At 63.7% G+C, this 25160-nt stretch overlaps 1 protein-coding gene across 1 annotated transcript in view; it reads right to left on the bottom strand.

Annotated features, from left to right (window-relative positions):
• Nucleotides 1–785: 785 nt before the first annotated feature.
• The window catches only part of TBC1D22A (TBC1 domain family member 22A), a 263232-nt gene continuing 238857 nt past the window's right edge, over nucleotides 786–25160 (bottom strand). The window contains exons 12-13 of the mRNA XM_068971006.1: nucleotides 20413–20508; nucleotides 786–1105 (exon numbers count right to left, since the gene is read on the bottom strand). Coding sequence (XP_068827107.1) covers nucleotides 977–1105; nucleotides 20413–20508 — 225 coding nt within the window. The 3' untranslated portion in view covers nucleotides 786–976. The remainder of the gene's footprint in view (nucleotides 1106–20412; nucleotides 20509–25160) is intronic.

Here is a 25160-nt window from a genome sequence, read left to right as displayed (position 1 = left end):
CTTGCTGGGTCCTCCCCAGCTCAGGCAAAGAAGCTGTGGGGAGCAAAACGGGTGGGCTGGGCGGGCCGGTCTGCAGCTGGGCCCCACGACCAGCGGATCAAGTCCACTTGCACCCGGACACACGGCACGGGGAGGGGCTCGGGCCGCTCCAGCCCCGCGGGGTGCAGGAGGGGCGGCATCCTTTAGGGCCCTGATCGCGGGGCGGGAGCGGCTACACCCGCCTGTCCAGGGCCCAGGGGAGCCTGAGCGCCGGCCAACACTGACGCTGCCCCGCGGAGGGGCTCCCACCCGCATGGGCTCCACAGCAGACCGCCCGGGCTGGTTCCCTCCTTCCAGAGGTCATGGGTGCAAAGTAAGGCAACTCGGAGCCTCTCTCTGCTCCGGGCAGCTGGCGGCTGCAGCCAGAGTCCCTCCAGGCTCGCCGTCGGCTTTCTAGCCAAGTTTATACCAAGAAAGCGGGCACGCGGCCCAGTGAAGCGACCAAGCTTATAGGAGCCCGCCTGAGGCCGAGGCCGGGGAGGGCAGAGAGGTTCCGTGGCTCAGTGCAACGTCTCACTCGACAGCTTTGTCTGTACTTTATTCTCGTCACTCAACAGAATAGAAGTTTTAAATTTCCAAGCAGGTAGGAGGCAGCTGCCACCTCCCTCTGCCCCCGGCGCCCGGACGGCAGGCCTCTGAGGGGGGCTGCCTCCCAGGCTGCCCTGGGCGGGGGCGCCACGTGGTGGGCGTTTGGCAAGGGCGCTCCAGGGTGGGGGGCGGGGTGCTGGCCCCCGGGGCCCTGCGGCCAGCCACCCCACCCGCCCCGGTCTCTTTGGTATCTCAGGAGGCGGAGGCCACCTGCTCTCACCAGGCCTGACCGAGGCCGATGCCTCGTCTCGGCGGGCGGCTCCAGCAAGCCCTCTCCTCCCCGGCCGGGGCCTGCAGCCGGCGGCAGGGGCGCTGCCCAGCGTGGGAGGCCCGCTGCGGTGCGCTGGCCTCACTTCTTGTAGTGATTGGGGGCGTCCGCGAAGGCGAACTTGAGGCGGTAGGCCTCAGCCAACAGCAGGCTGACGTCCTCGTCACCCCAGTGGGCGGTGGGCAGGTTCTGAAGGAAGAGCAGCAGCTCCTGGGGGGACAGACAGTGGTCAGCGGGGGCGGGGGGCCCGGGGGGCAACCCGCAGGCTGGGGGGAGGGGGGCCCCGGGGATGACCAGTGGGGTGGAGGGGGCCCAGGGGGACAGACAGCAGTCAGAGGGGGCGGGGGGCCCAGGGGGTGACCCGCAGGCTGGGGGGACGGGGGCCCAGGGGAGAGATAGCAGTCAGCAGGGGCGGGGGACCTGACAGGCGACCCGCAGGCTGGGGGGAGGGGGGCCCTGGGAATGACCAGTGGGGTAGGGGGTCCCAGGATGACAAACAGCAGTCAGAGGGGATGGGGGGCCCAGGGGGGACAGACAGCACTCAGAGGGGGTGAGGGGCCCAGGGAGTGACCTGCAGGCTGGGGGGACGGGGGCCCAGGGGCGATCAGTGGGGTGGGGGGGCCCAGGGGGACAGACAGCGGTCAGAGCAGCCAGGGGCCAGGGGCTGGGGACAGGGGGCCAGGGGTGAGACAGTGGTCAGAGGGAGCGAGGACTGGGGTGGGAGGAAGGGGTCCCAAGGGTGACCAGCAGGGTTGGGAAGTGGGGGGCCCAAGTGAGTGATCAGTGGTGTGAGGGGAGAGGGCCCAGGGGGTGACCAGCTCCTGGGGGGCAGAGACAGGGGGTCAGAGCAGGTGACAGGCAGGGTGGGGGGTTGGGGTCCTGCAGGAGGGGCCTGGGAAAACATTCTAGCACCCACAAACCCTGTCCCCCCAAGTCGACCCCGACAGGCCCTAAGGCCTGCAGCCAGGATGAAACCCCCCAGACCCACTGGGAGGAAAAGGGCAGTGCCACCCAGCACCAGGCCTCACATGCCTGCCGCCCCAGCGCTCTGGGGTCCAGGGACTTTCCAGGGGGTGCAGAGCCCACCCCCTGGGCACTCAGGGCTGGCACCCAGCAGCCAGGCCTGGGCCCAGGTCCTGGCTGTGTTGCTTTCCGACTGGTGGGCCAGGCAGGCTGCTGACCAGCTCGGGGCCACAGGTTCCCCACTGAGGAGAGGGTCTCAGCTCCCAACAGGCCGTCAGTGCCTGGCGCTGGGCGACACGGGGGCCTGTGCAGGCCTGCTGTCCCCTGACCCCCCGTCACAGAGCCGTCTCCCCTCCCGAATTGTGAGCCTCGCGCTGGGACGCGCCGCTAATGTGGCTTCCCTGGAGCCGCTCGTCCCCATTTCCTCCCGCATTTTGGACCCTTTCTGGGGGCCTTTAAATTGAATTCACGGAGCAAATTTCACTGGCAGAGTGTCCCCGGGGACGCATCAACATCAATCTGCTGTCTTTCACCATTAGATGCAACTTACACGGATGCCAATCCAATTCTGAGCAGGTCGTAAATAAATACCTTTGGTTTTATTTTTAATCCACTTCGCTTCATATTATCATGACCTCGCTACTTGCAAGGTGAGAAGCAATACCCTCCCATTACGGTAACTCAGTGACTCCACTGCACACTCAATTTCAGAATCTAATTTAGTCCCCCAGGTTCACTGGATGGACAGAGAATAGAAATGCCTGGCGCTCCACAGCCTGCGAAGCTTAAAGAAGGAAAAATCTATCCGGGTGACCTTTACGGGAGGCAGAGAACACAGCCAAACACCTCCCTAAATACTGATTTCTTCTTTAAAAAGGCCTTATTTACGTGCTGGGTGGCGGTGTCTCTGACTGGGGAGCCCCGGGGCGGCCTGGGGTTGGCCATATCGTCCGGGGAAGGGCCATCGGTCACGACGCCATCACTGGCTCACAACGCAGGGTGCCCGCTCCCCCGGGGAACAAGACAGCGGCAGGGAGGGCCCAGTGCAGCGGGCCCCAAGGGCAATCTGTTTTTCACCTTAACTTCTCCGTAAACGGTGACCACGTTCACAGGATGAAAGCTGGAGGACGGTTTGCTCACAGCTCTGAGGTCGGAAGGAATCAAGGTCGGGTCGGGTCCCCACGGTTCTCTGCCGACTGTGCCCATGAGATGCCACCACGGCCGCAAAGCCCCAGCTCAGCACACCCGCCACCTGCCACTGTTCTCCCACGCTGGCACGCGCTGTCTGCGGCCATCAGGAGGGCCGGAGTGACGGTGCCACCCCGCCGCACAGCCCGGAGGCCTCAGCCCTGACCAAACCGCCAGTCACCCTGAGGACGGGCCCGCAGTGCCTGGTGCCAACGACAGGGGCCTTAATCTCGTGTCGGCCCAGTTCTCAGGGTGATAAGTGGTTTTTGACTGTCCTCCAGACACGCTAGATGCCACCTCACAAGCATGTGGACCATGGCTGGCTGTCCCTTCCATTGGGGGTCTCCTCTGGAGGCCCTGCTGGGGCCGCCCGGCCATGGGAGCCCTGAGGGCATCGCCATGCGGGCATCGCCCTGCGGGCATCGTCCTGCGGGCACTGCCATGCAGGCATCGCCATGCGGGCATCGCCATGCGGGCATTGCCATGCGGGAATCGCCCTGCAGGCGCAGGCAACAGGGCATGAGAGAGGCAGGCTACAGGGGGACTCTGAGCAAGGTTGTTGCCGGATGCCTCTTCCAGGCGATCCTTCCTGCCTTTGCCTCTGGGTGGGATCCAAGAAGTGAGCTTTCCGATGTTAAAGAGCAAATAATGTTTACGGCTTCGGGGACTTCTTGCCAAAACGGTTTCATTTGTCCAGAGAGAGGCATTACGTTACCATCTGCAAAGCACGATTCCCTCTACGTGCGCACCCTCCCAGGAAGGACAAAACGGTACACCCTGGCGTCCGCGAGAGTGGGTATGGGCCCCCTCTCAGGCCCTGGGTTCTGTCTGTGTGGCCCCCTGCAGAGGCTCCCGCGTGTCAAGAAGCAAGGTTGCAGTCAGATGTGGAGGTGGGCCAAGCCTGCGCCCGGCCACCGCGACCCCTTGGAACTCTGGAGGCACAAACCCGGTGTGCTTGCCCACGCCACTGGGTGACCTGTCTCCTCCGGGACCAGTGGGCCCAGGTGACCCCGTGTCTCCCCATGAAGCACACAGCACGCGGTGCTGACCCGCGGGGGATCGCTCGCGTACACACTCCTGTAAAGGACGCTGACCTTCCGGCCGGCCACGTCGGATCTTCCAAGGGGACACCAAGGAGCCAGGGAGGACACTGCCTTTGAATGTGCCTGGACTGGACTGTCAGATTCTCACGTCTGATACAAACGGCATCATGTGTGGTGAAGATGGTACAAACAGGCGATGAGGAAGTGCAGCTCTGTTCCCGGAGCAGAAAGGGCCCTCACTCTGCCGGCCGCGTGCCAGGACCACCCATGCCTGGGCCACGTCAGGCACATGCTCGTCACACGGCCTGGTCTGGGCTCACACCTGTCAGGCTCTGGCCTCTGGGGCTGGTGCGTGTGTGGAGGCGGGAATTAGGCCACAGGCGGACACGCAAACTGCTAGCGGGCAGACTGCTCAGCTCGGCGCGGGGCCTGGGCCGGGTGTGTGACTGGCTGCGGCTCTTCTGCCCGCCCACTGCGGGGGTCTTGGTGGAGCATGGGTGGTTCAGCGCCCGCACCACAGATGGCCTTGTCCCCACAGCGCTGGCTGACATCAGAGCCTGGGCACCAGGAAGCCTGGAAGCTAAGGGCGCGGAGACGGGGTGACCTCCAGGCTGGGGGCCCGAGAGGCTGCGACCCTGAGTTGTTTGGTGCTGAAGCCGTCCCACTGTCCGCCATCGCACCACCACTCCCCTCAGACGTCTGGGGGCCCTGCGGACCCCGTATCCCCAGAGCTGACGACCGGCTCCTTCCAGGGCTGGACCTTGGACAGGAGCACCCAGGCCACACGGAGCACAGGAGCCACCGCTCCCGCCCTGGCCCGGCCCGGCCGCTGGAAGCCTCAGGGCGAGCATGCTGGGGACACAGAGCGGCCGCGGCCGGAATGCACGCAGCGCCCAGGGTGCCTGCTATGGGCAGACGTGTGCTCTGGCCCGCAGGACCAGCCTCCCACCCTGCCCCGCGGGTGAGCGGCCAGGGGCCACATGCTCTGCAGGCAAGGGTCCTGGTCCCGGCGCAACGGCCCATGCCTGACAGCCAGGCAGGCCTGGACCGCTGTGCTCCCGCCTAGGCAGGGGCTGTGGGCCTGAGTCCACCTTCAACACAAAGCCCCGTTCCCGGGGAGCACACGTCAAACGGGTCAGTAGGAGGGGAGCTGAGGCTGGACTGTACCGAAGCGGGCTGTGATGTCCACTGGCAGTGCCATGAGGCATTCTGACGGTTCGGTGCCCCGGGCCAGGTCTCCCTGGAAGCCCCGGGGGTGGGGGGACAGGGCACCGTGAGCCAGGGACCCAGGAAGTGCCTGGCACTTCGTCCTGGCGCCGCATGTGACCGTCCCGCCAGCCTGGCTCTCCCATTTCGGCGCCACCTCCCACCACCTGCTCCTCCCGCTAGGACCTTCCTGCCGTGCGGGGGACATGGGACCCCGCCCTGGGCTGCCCACTGCCATGTGGCGAAGTCTGCAGGAGCAGGCCAGTTCTGCCCCCCAAACGGCGACAACCACCGACGAGGAAAAGCATGAACGCGGGTGTCAGCAGGCAGAGAATCTCCCAGGGCCGTCCCTCCCTCCAGTGGTCAGCCACGGGCTGCCCTGGAGTTCGTTCACTTCGCGCCAAGCATCACACTGCGTGCTGACCTTGCGACCAATCCCGGGCCCTCCCCACTCTGTCCACGGCCAGTCCTGGAGCCTCCCACACCCCCAGAGCCGGAAAGAAGCAGCTAGGGCCCCAGGAGACTTAGTGCCAGCTTAGTTCATGCCTGGCGCTCGGCTGTGACCCCCGCAGGGTTGCCCTCCTTATCCTTGAACCTGACCTGAGCAGGACCCTGCCTCTCTGAGAGGCCACGTGCTCAGAGGGGACCGCCTCCCTCCAGTGCGACACCCCCACCTCCAACTCTTAGAAGGATGTCTCAGTGGGACCAGGCGGTCCTGGACTGGCAGTCTGATGGCTGAAGATCGGACCTGGTCCCCCTTCTGAGCTGGTTTCACCAGACGGTAAAACCACAGGGAGTCCCCTGGGTGGGGTGCAGGGACTGGGCTAAGACAGAGACCCTGACCCTTCCACGTGTGAATCCACCCTGCACAGACACGGCCGCGGGAGGCGCCCAGAGGCCCGAGATGAAAATCGCCTGTGAGATCCCCTCTACTTCTCTGACTGTTAACCTTTCGAGCACTCCCGGTGACCTTTAGCCAATAGATCAAAGGGAACAGCACCCTCACGCGCGGCAGACACGAAGGCACACCTGAGAAGTCAGTCCACCAGCCCAGGGCTCCTCCTGGGTGGACGCTCGCTCGGGGGACCCCACTGGCCATGTCCCATCCCGTGTTCCCGCTGGACTCCGACTCCAGCGTCCAGAACGACAGACACAGCTGTCTCAAGGGCGACACCCTGCTGGCCGGGGGTAGGGGGGCGCGGGCAGCTGCAGGCTGGCCCTGCTTCCCAGGCGGCACCGGGTCCCCCAGGCTGTGGCTCCTCCTTCCCGCCCCTTCCCTCCCAGACGGTCCTGTGACAGCTGATTCCTTTGACAATCCAGTTATTAGTTTGAAAAATCTCGTCAAGTTGCAGGACCAAACCAGGGCTAAAAATAGAAGGGCGCTGACAGCCGGCTGGGCTGGACGGCCAGCTGGCTGCTGGCAGCCCCCGGAAGGTGGGAACGGAAGGTGACACCGCAGGAGAACGCTCTTCTGGGGGGCCTCCGACGGCTCCGGGAGGCGCCCTGTCCTTGCAATTAATTTCGCGTTTCTTTGCCAAAAAAAGGGTGTCTAAACAGAAAACCCCTCCAGGTACCGAGAACACAAGCTTGACATGAGCACCCTGAGCTGCTCTGTGCCTCACGTGTCTGCACGCGGCCGGGAGACGTCTGACCCGCATATGGAGAATGCTTAAAATCCTGGCATGGCGATCAGAGCCGCTCCGTTCTGCAGAGGCCCCTCGGCTCTGCAGGCTGGGGGCTGGTCGCAGACAGTGCCGGAGAGGGGCCGTCCTCACTGCCGGATGCTCACCCAGGAAGCACGCCCACTCACAGGAGGAGACCCCAGGCCCGCACTTATCTGCAAAGCGGCAGAGACGTCCCTTCAAACGGGCAGGCTCAGGGCCTGGAGGCGGCGCCAGCTGCTCACCCCGAGAAATCAGGGAAGGGAGCCACAGAGGGGAGCGGGGCTGTGGTCCCGGCAGCCAGGGCCCCAGGAGCTCGGGGGCGCTGCCTGCATGGGGCCCGGCGGCCCCACGTCCCCGCGGCTACCCTGCTGGGCTCTGGGGCAGGGATGCTGTCAGCCATATGGTTCCCCACGTGTGGTCCGCTCCCCACGTTCAGTGGCTCCCCGGGGCGGGTCCTCCCTACGAACCCTCCTTCCTGAGAACCCCTCGGCCCTACCCACCCGCAGCTCACCTCTGGCCACTCTGCCAAGCTCCTCGGCGAACCCTCCCTCTGCCTGGCCCACTCAGGCTGCGTTCCCCGGGCCCTCTTCACCCCTACAGACCCTCTGGGGCAAGGCTCACCGTCACGGGGGTCTCCATGCCCCCGCCTCTCCCTGAAGACCACCTGAGTGTCCTGTGGCCACCTGCACCCCTCCACACCAGTGTGTTCCCCTGCAGCCGTAACAATGTGCAGACGCCCGCAAACTACACCTGTCCCCCTGCTTCCCGGCTCCGGGAAGGCAGGCCACAAACTGCACTCCTGTGGCGGCAGTCAGACCCCCGCGCCCAGGAGCCACCTCCCCCCACCGTCCGGCCCGGCCCGGCCCCAGCGCGCTCACCCCGGCCCGGCCCGGCCCCGGCGCGCTCACCCCCGCCCGGCCCGGCCCCGGCTCGCTCACCCCGGCCCGGCCCGGCCCCGGCGCGCTCACCCCCGCCCAGCCCGGCGCCGCCTTTTGGTGGATGACCGTTTCGCCCCCACTCTCCCACCCTGCCCCCTAACCTGCAAGGCAGCATCACCAGCATCACCTAGGAAAAAAACCATCCCCCAAACTACCCTGCTCTCCACAAGCCAGCAGCTCCGCCCTCCCTCCAGGGTGGGCCCGGGGCCCCAGGGCCCCAGCTGGAAGCGGAAGCTGTGCCGGCCACGCGGTGCTACAGGCAGGCGGGCGCCGCCCCCCACCCCCGACGTCTGAATCTCCGTCCACACAGCGGGGGCTCACTGGCACCGAACCCTCGGACCCCCGAACCCCAGGGCCAGGGTCTCAGCCACAGAAGTCGGGTCTGCGCAGAGCCCCTCATACCTGCGCACGTCCCCCTGCAGGGACCTCAAGCACCGGAAGGTGACAAGCCCAGAGTCCCCGAGAGCGGAGTGTGGGGGAGGGGGCCTGACATGGGGAGGCCCCAGGAGGAGCGCCTGCCAGCAGGCACGACACCCTCACCCGGTGCCCACCTCCCGGGGGTCTCCTCGCCCCGCCCCGCCCCTCCGGAGCCCCTCAGCAGCGCCCGGAAGGCAGGTGGGTGGGCTCTGGGCGGGCTCTGGCCGCCTTGCCCTACCCTCACCCTCCTGTCTACGCTGCACACAAGGACCTCTTCACCACAGAAGAGGGCTCCCTGCACCCCAGACACAAAGAACCTCCCAGGGTGAACGCAGCCTCCGGAGACGAACTCTGGGGTCACACGTCCCCTCACAGCTCACGCAGGACGCGCGGCCCCACCAACAGCCCTGGCGGCCCAGAGGCAGGAAAGGAGGAGGCGGCCCGGGCTCAGGAAGGTCGGGGCGGAGGCGAGGGGGAGGTTCCGACTCTTGCTACAAGAGAAGCCAAAGGCAATGAGGTTCCAGGCATCCTTGCCGGGCACTTGGAAGGCTGGGGGCCTCCCATCTCTTCAAGTTACACGAAGCCCTGAGACCCTCCGTCCACGGGCACCCAGCCTCACCAGGAGCAGGAGGGCCACGGACAGGGGCCTCGGAAACCTCCAGAGGACTGACCCAGGCAGGAGGTTGGGAGGGGCCATGGGGCAGAGGGCGCGGGAAAGGAGGCGGGCATGTGCAGGGCAGCAAGCCGCGAGGCCCTCCTGTGCCTCCTGATGCCGAACCACCCACCCTACAGTCTGCGCCAGGCCTGGGACCGACTCCTGGGCAGGATCCCTGGGGCAGGGCCCTTCACACACGCGCAGAGTGCCCGTCGGAGGGGACCCTAAGGAAACCCGCATGCAGGCCCTGATTCCAGCCCCTGCTTCTCACATGGGGCGCTGCAGAAACACCTTTCTCAGGGGGGCACTATCCGCCCAGCTTCAGGACCAGGGCCCCAACCCGGAGATTTAAACGCAAGCTTATTCCTGGAAACCGTTCAAAACTAATGAAGCACTCTGCAAGCTGGCTTTTACCTCGATTCCAGTAACACCCAGGCTGTAAATTGCTGGCCGTTAGGACGCATCCCTTTTGTGTTCAGGAATGTTAAAGGGTCACTGCCAAGCACTCTGGACCCAAGATTTATGGACTTTCAGGGGCAAAAGTTTATTTTCTGTCTTCATCAATTCAGAGAGGTGTTTAAAGAGGAGATTCTCCCCCACCCCCATCCCCATCTGCTCCGCCAAAGGCCTCAGTGGCAGAGGGGACCCTGCCGGGCTCAAGCTGGGATGGGACAGGGTGGGAAGGGGCAGAGGTGGCTCCCAAGCCCGGACCCACTGGCACGGCACCCTCCTGGGAGATGGAAGCGGAGTTTCCAAGAGAAGAGCCCCGCCCCCCCCTCCCCCCCACAACTCAGGGCTTCGGTCTGGTGGTGTCCTCCCAGAGCCGCCTTCCGAGGAGGCGTGTGGTTTCTTATGAGGTCTCCACAGCAGCAGCAGCCTCACGGCCTGTACCTGATTTCACCATATGAGTCAATTCCTTGAGGGCAAAGGCTCAGATGGACTATGCCCAGCAGGAACCTGAAACTTCACGGTGCTCGACTGAGAGCGGGGTGTGTCCCAGCAAATGCTGAGCTGAGGGCAGGTGGGCAGATGGATGATGGATGGATGATGGATGGATGGATAGTGGATGGATGGTGGACGGTGGATGGATGATGGATGGATGGATAGTGGATGGATGGTGGACGGTGGCTGGATGATGGCTGGCTGGATGGACAGATGGATGGATGATAGGTGGGCAGATGGATGGATGGGTGGATAGATGGCTGGCTGGCTGGCTGGCTGGGTGGATAAGATGGGCAGGTAGATGCATGAGCAGGCAGGAAGATGGACAGATTAAAACCATAAACACAACATCCGGGACGGCCCTAAAAGTAGGCCATGGCCCTATCCTTCCCACTGGAAGCCGTGAGCCCCATGAGCAGCCAACCTCAGCCTGTGTCTGTGGGGCCACAGCTGAGCCAGACTGGGGCCTGTGCCCCCAGCACCTGGCAGAGGGCCTCGCGGCACGAGGAGGCTCATGTTGAGTCAGCACCGTTACGGATCAAACTGAGCATACAACTGCAAACACATCCTGTGGCAGGTGACCGGTGAGGACCGGTGACGTGATGAGGGCCCCGCCGCCAGGGGCAGGAATCTGAATCCCAGGTTCTCCAGCTCAGCACCCGCTCAGGGTTGCCGCTTGGCTGCTAATCAGGAGAGGTATGTTTTTTGGGTGGGGGGGGGTGTGTTGCGTTCCCCCAGGACCAACGCACCACCACCACACCGAGAACCACGTGGCAAGTGGCCCGCCAGGCCCATCCCCGGAGCAGCAACACTGACACATCCAGGAGCCCCGGGGCCCCCCACGTCCAGTGGCTGGACTGCAGGGGAGGGCAGGTCAGGCAGGGGCTGCTCCCCAGGGCCTGGCTGGCTCCCACATCAGGGTCATTTCCAGGTTGAAGAGCCTGAACCCCCATCCCCACCTCTGAGCCCCCCAGCCCCGAGCCCGCGACCGGGGAGACCCAGCTTAGGACAGGCAGAGCCAGCTGGACTCCAGGGAAGCACAGCAACCCCACCCACCCAGCACCTGAGCGAGCTGGTTATTTCCACTGATACCTAAACACACGCGCTCAACTTCTGCTCAAGTTATATCCACGCTCCCATGGAGGAGAAACTGCTTCGAGTCGCTGGGCTTGGCTGGGGGCCTCGCTGCCCCCTGCCCGCCCCCCCGTCTCCAACGTGACCGAGCCGTCCCCTGAGAGCGACTGTAACGCAGACGTAGTCGTAGACGGGTATTTAAAGTGTGAATCGAATCAAGAGTGATCAGGGCCCGGGAGGTGACGTGCCGTCTGTCTTTGACAGGTTCCCAGGCTGGCGTGCCCACCCCGGCAGGAGTGAGGGTTATGACGACGGGGCTGTCTGGAGACATAAAGCCGGGTACCGAGAGCTCAGCGCCTCCCCAGACGCCTGAGCACCAGGGTACGCGTTGGCTAAGCAGCACCGTGACAGCCCACGCCAGCATGACCCCCGCTGGGAAGCCCCCTCCTCTGAAGGGGCTGAGGGCGGTGGCGGGGGTCTGTGATGGGGGCTGCCTGTTGCCCTGAGACCCTGGGGCAGGTGGCTTCACCCCTGACACTGGGGGTCACTGGGACCCTGTCTTATGTACAAGATGGACAGAGACCCTGCCACAGCAGGGACGTAGGCACCCAGGGCCTCAGGGCCTGGGCCACGGGGGTCCCGGGTGCAGCACCCGGAAATGGTGTGTGGGAGCTGTGGGCATAGGCGGTACCCACGCCAGTGCCAAGCGTGTCCTCCAAGAGGCTCCACTCGCAACTCCCGCCCCGGACGCTTGCCTGGCAGTCACGCAGGGGCACGGCCTTTGGAGGCCTGAGCCCAGGGGTGGCCCAGCGTGGACACAGCAGTGACATGCGTGAGGTCAACGTCTGGCAAAGACTCGGTGTGGCACTCACGCACCTCCCAGGCTGAGGGACCCGGATCCAGGCTGGACCACCAGGTGAGACGGCTACAGACTCCAGAGCCAGCCACCTGTGTGTCCTGGGCTCCCGCCAAACAGGCAGCTGGAAGGCACCTGGCGGGTCACTAACATGGAGGGCGCTCCCCAAGGAGGTAGACGAGACGAGGCGGCACCTGGAACCCCCACCCCTCAAGCCCAGGGGATGGCGTGCCCGGGGGGAGGGGCTGCAGACACACAATACTTGCAGCCTCTCCGGGAAAACAGCCACGTCACGCCCGGCGGCAGACACCACTGCCCCGCAAGGCGAGCGCGCCAGGCGGGGGCTGTGTGTCCTCAGTCAGAACCCGCAGAGAACATGGCCAGCATGGGACAGGGTCAGGCCCATCCTCTGCTGCTTCCACAGGCTGCAACCCTGCGACAGCCCTGCCTCGCTAAGGGAGGGGGCCGGGGGTGACCCTGCCACACTCTGCTTCCCAGCTCCTTGACTAGGATGGGTTTCACACGTGGTATCTTCGAGGCTCCCAGGGGATGGGGACGCCCCATCCTTCAGACCAAGATGCTGAGCCCCAGACACGGCCGGGATCTGCTCCTGGCTATGAGGGTCGCTGGCGACTGGAGGTGCTCAGCGGGGAGAGGTCCCCGCTTCGGGTGCAGAGCGTGAGGCTGGGGGCGTCCCAGCTCCCGCAGACAGAGCCCCAGCAAAGCGTGCCTGAGTGGAGAAGGAAACAGGGCTGAGGTAGGGCCCATGGCTCCCTGGTAAAGGGCAGCAGGGCCCCGTGTCCTGTCCGCTGGCCCCTCGGTCCCGCCCGCCCGGCGGAGGATCAGACACACCAAACGAGGGGAGAGCAAATATTTTCTCTTTGCATGAGGAATTAAAAAGATCAATGCAACTTCTTCTGTGAGCTCTGTCTCAAAAAACAAACACCCCAAAATTGAATCGAGAAATCCTATCGTGTTTGCCCTGAAAATCCGCAAACTAATTAGGGTAACAAAACGAAAGTTCCGTACAGATCAAGGGCTTTCAGGATTGAAAGTGGACAGCAAGGCAGATTTCTTCGAGCGCTTCCATCTCGTTTCATCTTATCTCTATTATTTATGAGGCTCAAGGGGTGAGGCCTTGGCGAGCCCAGCACCCCATGGCCAAGCTTGTTACCTTCGTGCTGAACCTGCTGCCCGGGGCTGGGATGGGTGAGCCAGGCCTGCAGGGCTCAGGGGGCGGGGGGTGGTGGGAGCGCGCCCTGTGCCGTCACCTTGCCTAGACTCTGGCAGCCCCCAGTCCAGGGCCAGGGGGGCGGGATGGTGCCCACAGCCTGCCCGTCTCTGAGCTCCTCTCGGGTCCTGGTCTTGAGGAGGGTAAGGGTAAGTGGCCTCTCGGAGTCACAGAGGGCTGCGGCCAAGGGCCGAGCCCAGGGCTCCTGAGTCCCTGGCTCTCCGTGCCGAAGCCTCTGGGTGCCAGGCCCGGGGCTCCTGAGTCACCAGGCTCTCTGTGCCCAAGCCTCTGGGTGCCAGGCCTGGGGCTCCTGAGTCACCAGGCTCTCCGTGCCCAAGCCTCTGGGTGACAGCAGGCGCGTGCACAGCCTCACCCCCCAGGGGTCTCCTGCCACCGACCGGATCCTCCCAGGAAGGGCCTGGGGCGGGGCCTGGGCCACAGCGGGCCCAGACAGGGCAGTCGCAGCGGGGAGCCCCAGGAAGCGGGCATCGGAGTCCTGCGGTCCCTTCACTTCTCTGAGCCTTGCTTTCCAGCCTGGAAGGGGAGCCAGAGGACCCCCAAGCCACTCGCTCCTCCTCCCCTGCCCGGGGCCTGTTGTGCCCATTCTGCCGGTGACCTGGGCAGGCTAAACCCACCCCCTGCCCACCTCTCCTGATGGAGCGACCCCATCAGGATGGTGCTGGCACAGGGCCTGCTCTGCAGCCTGGGAGGCAGGCTGGCTGGAGCCCACTTCCCTCCAGGCAGCATGCCCCCACCCAGCACAGAGCCCAGGGGCCCAGGGTGCATGACGGTCACGTGGAAACCAGCACGGGTTTAGATGAGCAGAGAGGACCCAGAGCCACCGCAAGGCAGAGGGGCTCCTTCCACAAAGGCGGCCGGAGCTGGGGACGATTAATCCTGGGTCGGCAGGAGGGCGGGCAGGATGCACTGTCCCAGCAGTCAATAGCGATGTCGTTTCTTCCTGCCCCAGGTTCACCAGGAGCGCCGCGCACCTCGCGGCCTCCACAGCCCGCGCAAGCGGCCACTTAGCCTACGGGGTCAGCCCCCTCCCTCCAAGTTTCGCCACCTGAGAACCTTGAATCAGACCTGCCCGTGGCCAGAAGCCTTCCAAGGATCCGGGACCCGCCGGCGCGTCCACGTGGGCCCACCCAGACCTGAGCGGTCTTGTCTCCACGCAGATGCATTTGGGCGTCCGCGCGAGGCGGCAAGATGGAATGCGTGGCGGCTGAGGGGGCTGCGAGGGAGACGTTCTAATAAGGCCCAAGATGTAATTACATTACTTCAGGGACTGAACAGATGAGCTTCTCTGAGTCTATCTGCCTTAGATATCAAACACCATTAATGAGATAATAAGGGCCTTTCAATTAATGATTTGAATGGTGGGTGTAATTTTTCCTTTAATGGCAAGACTAATTCACGGCAGAAATGAGCAAGGAGAGAGACCCTGGCAGAAGCTGCTGCTCTGGGCCGCCCTCCACGCACCTGCAGGGCAGGCTGGTCCTGACGGAGGCTGGACTGGGAACTGGCCAGAACCAGTGGGTGGACCGGGGGGTGCAGGCACCCAGCCCCGAGGGAAAGGGCATCCCTGCTGGGCTTGCAGCGCCACCCTCCACCCGGAGAAAGGGAGGGAGGAGGGCGAGGAGGGGACAGGGAGGAGGGGGAGGGAGCACTCGCTAGTGCTCCCGCGGGTCCCAGGGGCACCCCTCCCAGGACACCAGAGTCCCTCCCCAGCAGATCCTGACTCCGCCCCTGGGGGCGTCTGAGCTGGACACCCAAGCCCGCGGCGTGGCAGCCCCTTCTATCCGCCAGGCTGACTCTGGGGGCCTGTCTCACACTCAGGCTCTGGGGCCTGGGGACCCCAAGCCGCCCTCAGCAGAGGGGCTCACGACCTGCCTGGTCCCCGACTGGGCACTTTCAGAGATGCCACATGACGAACAATTACAATGCAGCCAAGCTTCACATTAAACGTACCTTTCCATATGCAGACATAAAAGGACTTTTCGAATTTCATGTCGAGGTCACGCAGCGGCCCTTCTCTGGTGCCGAGACAGTGGTGTCGCAGCCACTTGAGTTACTTCAACAGCCCACGGGGGGACATGGCCTCCGTCAAACACGCTCGGTGCCGCTGCCCCCACTCCCCCGACGGAGGCGCTCGGCCACAGCAGGAAGCCGGACGCTGAGGCCACGGCCACGACGGTGCTCAGGGATCCCGGCCGGCTCCACGCGCAGCCACCGGGCCACTTCCTTCCTCCCAGGCAGGCTCCACAGTGCCACGGAGAGCCTACCGCTCTTCCAGGGGACAGACCCAACCTCAGCCTCTACGCTCGTGTCACCCTGGGCCCAGCTGGCTCACTGGCAGGACCCCCTGCCCGCCAGTACCAGGTGCGTCTCTTGGTACCAGACGCTGTATCTGGCGGAGCTCTGATTCTGTGTGTCCAGCGCGGCCCCTGCCCTGCAGGCGTCCAGCTCCAGCCTGGAGGAAAGGCCGGGCCCACCAGCCTCCCGCAGGGCTTGGGCCAGCATGCCCGCAGCTCCTCAGTGTCCTTCCCAAGTGGACAGACAGCTGGTCCAGGTCAGGTTCCCCTCCGCCAGGGGCAGAGTGGCCTCGGGGACAGGACTCCCTGCTGGAACCTCAGGGTGGCTACAGGCCAGGGCCTGACAGGGCAGAACTCACTGCTCCTACCTTCCGCCACCTGCCTGCCCGCCCGCCTGCGGGACATGAGCACACAGCTGTCGCCCTGCCACGTGCCCAGCACCGGGCAATCTTCATTCCTGAGCTCCACCATCTCACCCGGGGCAGCTCGTGACAGGGGTTCCGCACCCCTGGACCTCCCGGTCAAGACGTTGCCAGCAGCTGGCCCCACCCACATCCACGCATCCCCCACCCCTGAACACGCGTGACCCAAGGGAGCACAGGACGGCCTGACGCGCTAAAGATCGCTTGCCGACTGACCCAATGTTGTCTTTAAAATGCCTTGAAACGATAAAGAGAGAGACAATTGATCTTCACGCTGGCATTTCCTGACATTTGGTGCGTCAAATGAACACAGGCTGAAACACAAAGCCACGGAGTGTTAACCCGTGGAAGGCCACTCAGCGGCGGAGCGTTGGAACGGTGGCCGTTCCAACCACCCAGGAGAAGGGACCAGGCCAGGAGCTGATCAGTGAATCAGGGGCCCGAGGGCACCGAGGCCAAGATGGAGGTGGACTCGTCCAGGAGGGGCTGGAGCCCCGAACGCAGGCGGGACAGAAGCAGCAAGCTGAGGCGCAGCACGCAGACATAGGGCCACATGGCAGGGAACCTCCGTTTCCACCAGGCGGTGGGACCCGCTGGATGACAGGGTCCCAGGGCACATTTGGTGGGAAACCTTGCGGAACCTTCTTATTGAGCCGCCCCCTGGCTTCAGGGTAGAGGGAAGGGCTTCGGGGGCAGGGGTGGGCAAAGGCGGGTGGGGCACCCCATCATTCCTTTTCAGGCCCATCTGAGCAACGCCCCCACCCTGACCCGCACACTCAGCCCCAACCTCACCAACAGACTCCCCTTTCGGAGCAGGTGGGTACCCAACCGGCGAGTCCTCAGTTTCCTCCCATCTCCGGCGCAGGCCCTGTCCACCCCAGCCCGCCTGGCCCCCATGGGGGTGAGGAGTCCTGAGACAGAAGCATAGGGAGGGCCTGGGGCAGGGGGCAGTGGGGACATCAGAGCAGACAGATAACACCCTCGGGCGCCACCCTTGCCCGTCCCCACTCAGGCCCCGCTGAGCAGTGGTTGCAGGAGATGAAAAGAGCCCGGGCAAGCAGAAGCCCCACCGCTGGGCCCTCCCACAGCCAGGACGCGGGGTGCAGGGACGCGGGGTGCAGGGACGCAGCAGCCACCACACACGCACCGAGCCCCCGCGGGCCGACTGGGGTTTGCAGACCGGGCCCTGCCCTCGTTCACAGCCTCCCATGGCTGCAGTCACCACAAACGCACGGGAAGCCGTTTCTCCCCACGAGGCGGGTCACCCATCAGCAGACACGCAGCCACTGATGACCTCACCCGAAACGTTTACAGGCCTCAGAGCTCCCGAGGGCCACACAGAGACGGTCCGTGATTTCTGTGGAAGCTCTGCGCTCTGTCCACCAAACGTTAATTGCTCTCCCCACTGAATGAAAAATGAGAACGCTGCCATTTTGTGTGCCTAAGGGATGTGCCCTCCTCTACGTCGAGAACCATGATGCCAGCTCCCACGCAGGGGAACTTCCAAGGTCACAGAGCATCTCTGCTCCCACGCTGCTGGGTCACACATCCCAGAGACGGCCGGGCAGCAGGGACCACCCGCCTGGGTGCTTCGCCCCCGCAGCCCACCAACAGCAGGGCCAGGGCCACCCAGCCCTGCACAGGGGCTGCAGTCAGACCTCCAGCCCCGACCCCATGTCCTGGAATGCCAAACGAAGCAGCCTGGGCTTCTGGATAAAACAGAATGATCTTCTGGGGAAGCTCGCTGTCAGCTGCTTTATAAGCTGCGCTTACGACCCAGCCGAGGAGCCGGGCAGCGCCAGCCCCCAGCTCACCTGCATCCCCGTGGGAGAGGAGGCGCATGCAGGGGCAAACGGCCGCTCAGGGCCGGAGCCCTACTTCCAAAGGCGACTTCAGTCACGTGTGCTTGAGTGGGGGATGGTGGGGGCCTAGGCCACCCACCCTCCCTGGGCCCTGAGTCCTACTCTGAAACACCCCACCGGGGCTGGGACAAGGTCAGTGTGCCAGACGCACCTCCAGGGGACAAGACTGCACGTGGAGCGCCTCCTCCCCCAAAAGACCCTACAGAATCTGGTCAGAAAAGGGCAGGCGGAGGGGAGAATCAGGCCCTCGGCACGGGCTCAGACTCCCTGGCTCTAGCAGGTGGGAGGCAGGATGTGGGTCGGGGGAGGAGGTGGCTCTGGATACCCTACGTGCACAGCCTGTGGGCGGCGTGCAGACAGAGGTGGGATGCGGTTCCCTGCTCGATGGATGGTACAGCGGGCTCCAGGACCAGAGCTCAGGGCAGGGCTGACCGTCCACTCTGCAAGGGACCTCCCTCCAGCCAGGGCACCCAGCAACCCTCATGGAGGTTCATGGAACTGGACACGAGACTGCCGGCCTGGGCCAACTTCACTGAGCTTCTGGGAACTGGACGCGGGAGCCACGCCCATGCCCTGCTCCCCAGCGCCTGGGCCGCTGGGCCTTCCTCCTCAAGACGCTCCTCGGGAAATGACCAGTCTCCGGAGATGACACGGCGGCAAACCACGGACCTGCGCAGAGGGAGGCTCTTGGAGCCTTGTCTGGGGATTTCTGCTGCTGGATACCCGGGCCACCTCCCGTGGACACAGCATCATTTTCCTGAAATGTCACAACTGCAGACATGATTGCCCTGTGCCTACCAGGGCCCCAGAGGTGCTTTATTTAATTTGTTTTCTCTTCTCCTTGCCTTTCCCACTTAGTTCAATTCCCCACATCAAACAGCGTTCACAGCCTGGCCCCCATCCATCCCCACGACAGCCAGGCCTGAGTCTGATCCGAGTTCGGGGGAGAGCGACTCGCCGTTTCTCAGAGTTGTGGCCACAACAGCTGCCAGGCTGAGCCGGTCCCCTGGCCCCAGTGAACCTTGAGGTCAGTGAGCAGGGCCCTGAGAGGCTGCAAAAAGTCCCCAGCAGCCGCCCGAGTGGCGCCCTCCAGTCCTAACAGGCCAGGAGGGGCAGATGCTATCCCGCCGGGCACCTCCTCCTGCACGGCTCAGGGGCCCCTGCGTCCAGAGCAGCTCCTGGCGGCCTTGGGCCCTGGTAGCACCGCCTCCATTTGGGAAGCAGGTGGCAGAAACGGCGGGCAGAGGGGCAAGGCCCCTGTGTGAGGTCGCTTCGTGGTTTCAGGCCCCTGTCCCAGCTGGAACTCAGCCATTTCTCGGGCCCGCAAGGCTCAGCGGCCACCCTGCACTGGGGTCTCAAGCTGTCCCTGGGACGGGCCTTGAGCTCGGGCACTCTCAAGCGCTCTCACACCCCCGGCTCTTTCCTACCTGCCTCCCACCACGAGGCGGGCCCCCAGGGGAACAGGGAAGAAGCAACGTTCGCCTGGGGCCTCCCGGAACCGTTCCCCAGTCAGAGGCCCCGGCGAAACTGAGGCAGGAACCCTGTGATGGTGTCAGCCGGGGACCCGGGCCCCTGCGTCACCCATCCGTGAGGTGAGCGCCGGTTGGGCACGCAGGGATGGCCGCTGGCCGCCGCCGCCAGAGAAGCCAGGCCTTCTCCCTTTATGTGAATGGTCCGGCTGGCTGGCAGGCTCTCCCGTGCCTGCGTGGACGGTGGCCACTGGGGAGCCCAGATCCTCCACCTGCATCCACTTCCCACACTCTGTCACCCGGCCCGGCGCCTGCCTCTCTGCACCTCCATGTGCCCGAGCAGAGCAGGTAAAAATGACCTTGTCCTTCCACTGACCACCTGGAAGCAGGGCAGGCTGGGCCCCGGGTTCTGCAGGCCGGGCAGAGGCCGTCCCTGCCCAGTGTCTCCCAGTGGCCAGGATGGAAGGCCTGGGCAGCAGAGGCGGGGGGTTGGCCAGGTCCTCCCCATGGCCCCCGGTGGGACAAGCAGGGCCTGTGGGGTGTCGGACATGCAGGGGGGCTGAGGGACCACAGGCCGGCTGGCCGCCCGCTGTCACCACACTGCCACCCAGGCGGCACGGCCTCCTTCCCTCCCTCAGCGGGAAGAAGAGCTGCTCGAGGAGGTGAAGGGGCCGGGGGTGCAGAGCCTGACCACGGGCCTCCTCACCGCACCCCCGATGGCCCGGGCCTCCCGGGGGTCAATGCCGCACACACTACGTGGGCACATGTCGGGGCGAGGACGGGCAGGCACTCAGCCCGCCTGGAGCCCCCGGGTCGAGCAAGCACAGAGCCTCTGAGGAACGGGGACTGAGCGGCTGCAGGAACATGGGTCAGAGAGGCTAAGACACCAGCCCGGGGTCACACAGCACCCAGGTGCCGGGCAGCCAGGCTGTCTGATGGCATGCCCGTCCCTATCCTAATGCCCCACTCCCCACAGCCATCGCGAGGCTCCCAGGAGCCCCCAGGCCACTGTGCCGGGGATGCACACCAGCAGCCCAGGTGTTGTCTCTGGGGAGCCGGTGATAGCAAGCTTAGCAAGCTGGTGTCGACCGAGCCCAGGCGCCCCCTGACTTACGTTCCCGGCCGCGGGGTCTCAGCCTGCAGGTCAGCGCTGACCACGGGTGGCGCATTTCAAAGCTCCTCCGCAAACGACCCCGAGAACTAAAGCTAACTCCCCCCTCACCCCAGGCAGGGGATCACACCTGGGATCTTCCTGGAAAGGCATTTACTTACTTGAAAATCTCTTTCTTCCAGTATTTCTTTCCTCCACCTCACGAGAAAGGCAGCGCACACGTACAGGTGGAAATTGGCGAAGCCCTCGGGTTCCGACTGCAAGACAGAACAACGGAGAAGGTCAGGGCGCAGCCCCCACAGGCCGGCCGGGAACACGGAGCCGGCCAGCCGGCACGCCGATACGCAAGGCCTTCACTCCTGACTCTCGTCTCACTAAAACAAAGACGGTTTTCTCTCTGATCTGGCTGCCAGCCACAGCTGACATGCAGGGCGAGCAGGCCCCGTGGCTTTCCTGCATAGATGATGGGCAGTGATGACAGAAGGCCAGTCTGAGGGGCCCCCACTCCACGCAGCCCCATGGGAGGGGGCCCCCCACTTTCCCCACAGAGGCTGATTTCTTGGCCCCGGCCGGGAGGCAGGCAGCAGAGAAGGAGCCCTGCCCGGGCACTGCCTGGCCAGGATGCTGACCACAGTGTGCACAGCAGGGACGCTGCAACCCCCTCCTCAGCCACTGCCTCAGACAAGCGCCGCCAACATCCGCGGCTAGGGTGCCCAGGGTGCCACCTGCACTGCGGTGCCATGTCGGCGTGACAGCTGCATGATGCTGCCAAGTTTACGAAGTAAAAGAAATAAAATAAAATCCACATTGCACAAGATGCCGACACCCTCTGGGAAAAAAAAATACTAGGTGAGGAAGAAGGATGGGGAACACCAGGGGCACTCAGGGAGGGGCTGGTGCATTAAATACAGCATTGTCACCTAACGTGACAGTCAAACAGAGACCCAGAGAGGGACATCCGTGCAGACATCGCGGTGGGGGGAGAAGGCAAAGGCCCCGAGGCTCAAGGCTGCCTGGCAGGTTCCAGACACAGCGAGGAGGTCAGGGCGGCTGTCCTGGGCCCCTGACCTGCTCACCTCACTCCTCAAGGTCCTGGGCCACACTCCCGGGGAGGGAACCAAGCTCCTCTTTCTGGCTGCATCTGAGATGAGCCACACTCCCCAGGAGGAAACCAAGCTCCTCTTTCCAGCTGCTTCTGAGATGCCCTGTTGGTCTTGGATGTTGCACATTTTCCTTCTAATATTTATTCTGCTAGAGCTACTCTGAGCGGGGGGAGCTTTCATCAGTTTTGGAAAACTGTCACCCATGTGCCCAGGCAGACATCCACGTGCATCCCCCTCCCACTCTCTGTATTTTCTCAGAACCTTGGTGAGGTAGGTGTGAGGCCTTTCTCCTTGTTCTCCGCTTCACTCAACCTCTCTGCTCATAAGCTCCACCTCTCGTCTCTCCAGGAGACGCACTTTCTTCAACTCTGTCTTCCAGGTCACTAGTCCTCTCTTCAACTGGATCACAACTGTTGCCTGACTCATTGTTACATTTGAAACTTGCGAGGCTTCTCAGACCGGCTTTGTAAACTATGAGTTTTACCCTCTCCTCCTCCTTTCTCGCTCACTGTGCTCCTTCTCATCCCTTTGAGAGTGCTGAGCTCGTTTTCCAGCACATGGCAGGTAACTCTGAACTCCGCAGTCTCTGTGGCTGTTTCTGCGGCCTGTTCTCTCTGCTGAGTCTCACTGTTGGGAGACTGCCTCCTGGCACGTTAGTGATTCCCCCTCTAGGAGCTTGTGTTTGTTGAAATAAATTTACTGTTACGGCAGGACAAAAAGTGTCTAACACAAACTCCTCTCTGCCTGGGCCACTGCTCCTCAGCGGCGTGCACTGTGCCCCGACACGTGAAGCAGACCCCCAGGAGACACGGGCCGCCTGCTCCCCTCAAGAGCAGCTCTCCCCCAGTGCCAGCAAGGAGCCTCCTCAGGAGACAGCAGGTCTTAACCCTGTAGGGCTCAGGATGACCTACCATTTGCCTTGTACTGCAGATCTGGAGTAGGCCAACTGTCAATCTGCCGTTGACGTGGAACTCCCTTCAAATATCTACTAACATATACCTATGCTTTAGCTTCTGATGGGAGGAACAGTCCTCAGAGCTTTCTGAAAGACTGCCTCCCAGGTTATTAGCCTCAGGTTGGTCCACGTCTTTCTTAGCGTGCATGCATGCATGCTAAGTTGCTTCAGTCATGTCTGACTGCAACCCCACAGACTGTAGCCTACCAGGCACCTCTGTCCATGGCAAGAATACTGCAGTGGGTTGCCATTCCCTCCTCCAGGGGATCTTCCCGACCCAGGGATCAAGCCCTCATCTCTTACGTCTCCTGCATTGGCAGGCGGGTTCTTCACGATGAGCGCCACCTGGGAAGCCCCTTTTTTCTTAGATTGACTATCCACTCATGGAACTCCCATCTGTTGGAAGTCTTTGAGATGTGTATAGAAAATGTTTTTCTTTAGGGGAAAAAAAAAATTCGTATTTGCTTCTGCCAGAAGCCAAAGGCCCTCGCTATTATCCCAAGACTGGCTGCAGCTGAATCTTCAGCTTGAAATATTGTAGAGAAGTAAGCAGAATGAATTGGGGCTGCGAGTCCGTGTGGATGCAGGGCTGCGCTCGGAGGCTCTGAAGGGAGGAGCTTTCCTGCCTTCTTCCCTAAAGGCCACGGCCATGGCTGCGGCCGCCAAAGGCGAGCAGCAGCACCTGCTCAGCCCCCGGAAGGGCTCCAGATGAGTCTCCTGCCGGGGGCTCCCCCCCACCAGGAGAAGGCCTGGGGATCACCCGCCAGGTGCCCGGGGTGAGCGCCAGCTGCAACGCTGCTCCTTACCTCGCTCGATTTACATTTTCTCGAAGCTTCTGGCCTACGATCACCTCTCTTCCTTTAACACTGTGTCTTTTTTTTAATACACCAGCACCCCATGGTGCATCCTGTGATGGGGTACCTCCTAATCTGCTTAACAGCCTTTACTTTATCCTGGGAGTGCAGAGGTCAGCCTCAGGCCAGCCCCCGGACCCACCTCACCCAGAGTTCAGGAGGGTGGGCTGCAGATTCTGCGTCCATAAGACAGGGGGCCTCACCTCCGGGCTGTGGGGCTGCACCTTCAGTCAATCGGCGGCGGCTCTAGGTTCAAGCGCGCAATAAACACCATGCGCTTGAATCATCCCAAAGCCACCCATCTGGTCCATGGAAAAATCGTCTTCCATGAAATCAGTCCCTGGTGCCAACACAGTGGGGAACTGCCGCCATGAGGTTCCCGAGCTGGCGAGCAGAGCACAGCGTGAGCCATGCGCTCACGGGAACACAGCGCTCAGGGAAAGCGGAGGTTTACAGCTTCACTTAAGTGGACTGTTTGTCTTCAGTGACTTGGTAAATTATAGTAAAATAGCAAGTTAATAAATAGAAATTTCATATCCTAATGGAAAGTGGGCTTCTCTTTAATGGAGCTTAACCTGGACAATAAATATCACCATCAGCTGCCCAGAGGGGGAGAGACCAGGAGGCAGTGGACGCTCACATGCCACGGGGCCCATGGCCGGGGTCCCCTCGGAACAGGGGTCTCCACCATCGTTGGGATCTGACACCTACAGTCAGGGCCTTCCCAACTGGTGTGAAGTCAGCCAAGCGGACCGGCCGCTTCACAACAAGCCCGGGAGATGCGGGAGCAGGCGGCACTCTCCAGGGACCAGGGACAAGCCCCCAGGAAGCCCCCAGGGGCTCCTGATGACCACAGCGGTCACCCCAGCACCTCTCGAGGCCCCCATGGGCTCCTGATGACCACAGCGGTCACCCCAGCACCTCCTGAGGCCCCCAGGGGCTCCTGATGATCACAGCGGTCACCCCAGCACCTCCCAAGGCCCCCAGGAAGCCCCCAGGGGCTCCTGATGACCACAGCGGTCACCCCAGCACCTCCCGAGGCCCCCAGGGGCTTCTGATGACCACAGCAGTCATCCCCAGCACCTCCCGAGGCCCCCAGGAAGCCCACAGGGGCTCCTGATGGCCACAGCGGTCACCCCAGCACCTCCCGAGGCCCCCAGGGGCTCCTGATGACCACAGCGGTCACCCCAGCACCTCCCGAGGCCCCCAGGGGCTTCTGATGACCACAGCAGTCATCCCCAGCACCTCCCGAGGCCCCCAGGAAGCCCCCAGGGGCTCCTGATGACCACAGAGGTCACCCCAGCACCTCCCGAGGCCCCCAGGAAGCCCCCAGGGGCTCCTGATGACCACAGCGGTCACCCCAGCACCTCCCGAGGCCCCCAGGGGCTCCTGATGACCACAGCCGTCACCTCAGCACCTCCCGAGGCCCCCAGGGGCTCCTGATGGCCACAGCGGTCACCCCAGCACCTCCCGAGGCCCCCAGGAAGCCCCCAGGGGCTCCTGATGACCACAGCGGTCACCCCAGCACCTCCCGAGGCCCCCAGGGGCTCCTGATGACCACAGCCGTCACCTCAGCACCTCCCGAGGCCCCCAGGGGCTCCTGATGGCCACAGCGGTCACCCCAGCACCTCCCGAGGCCCCCAGGGGCTCCTGATGACCACAGCGGTCACCCCAGCACCTCCCGAGGCCCCCAGGGGCTTCTGATGACCACAGCGGTCATCCCCAGCACCTCCCGAGGCCCCCAGGAAGCCCCCAGGGGCTCCTGATGACCACAGCGGTCACCCCAGCACCTCCCGAGGCCCCCAGGGGCTCCTGATGACCACAGCCGTCACCTCAGCACCTCCCGAGGCCCCCAGGGGCTCCTGATGGCCACAGCGGTCACCCCAGCACCTCCCGAGGCCCCCAGGGGCTTCTGATGACCACAGCGGTCACCCCAGCACCTCCCGAGGCCCCCAGGGGCTTCTGATGACCACAGCGGTCACCCCAGCACCTCCCGA

This window comes from Capricornis sumatraensis, chromosome 4 (assembly GCF_032405125.1).
Source record: "Capricornis sumatraensis isolate serow.1 chromosome 4, serow.2, whole genome shotgun sequence".
In the NCBI taxonomy this organism is placed as follows: Eukaryota; Metazoa; Chordata; class Mammalia; order Artiodactyla; family Bovidae; genus Capricornis; species Capricornis sumatraensis.
This window is presented reverse-complemented; position numbering and strand designations above follow the sequence as displayed.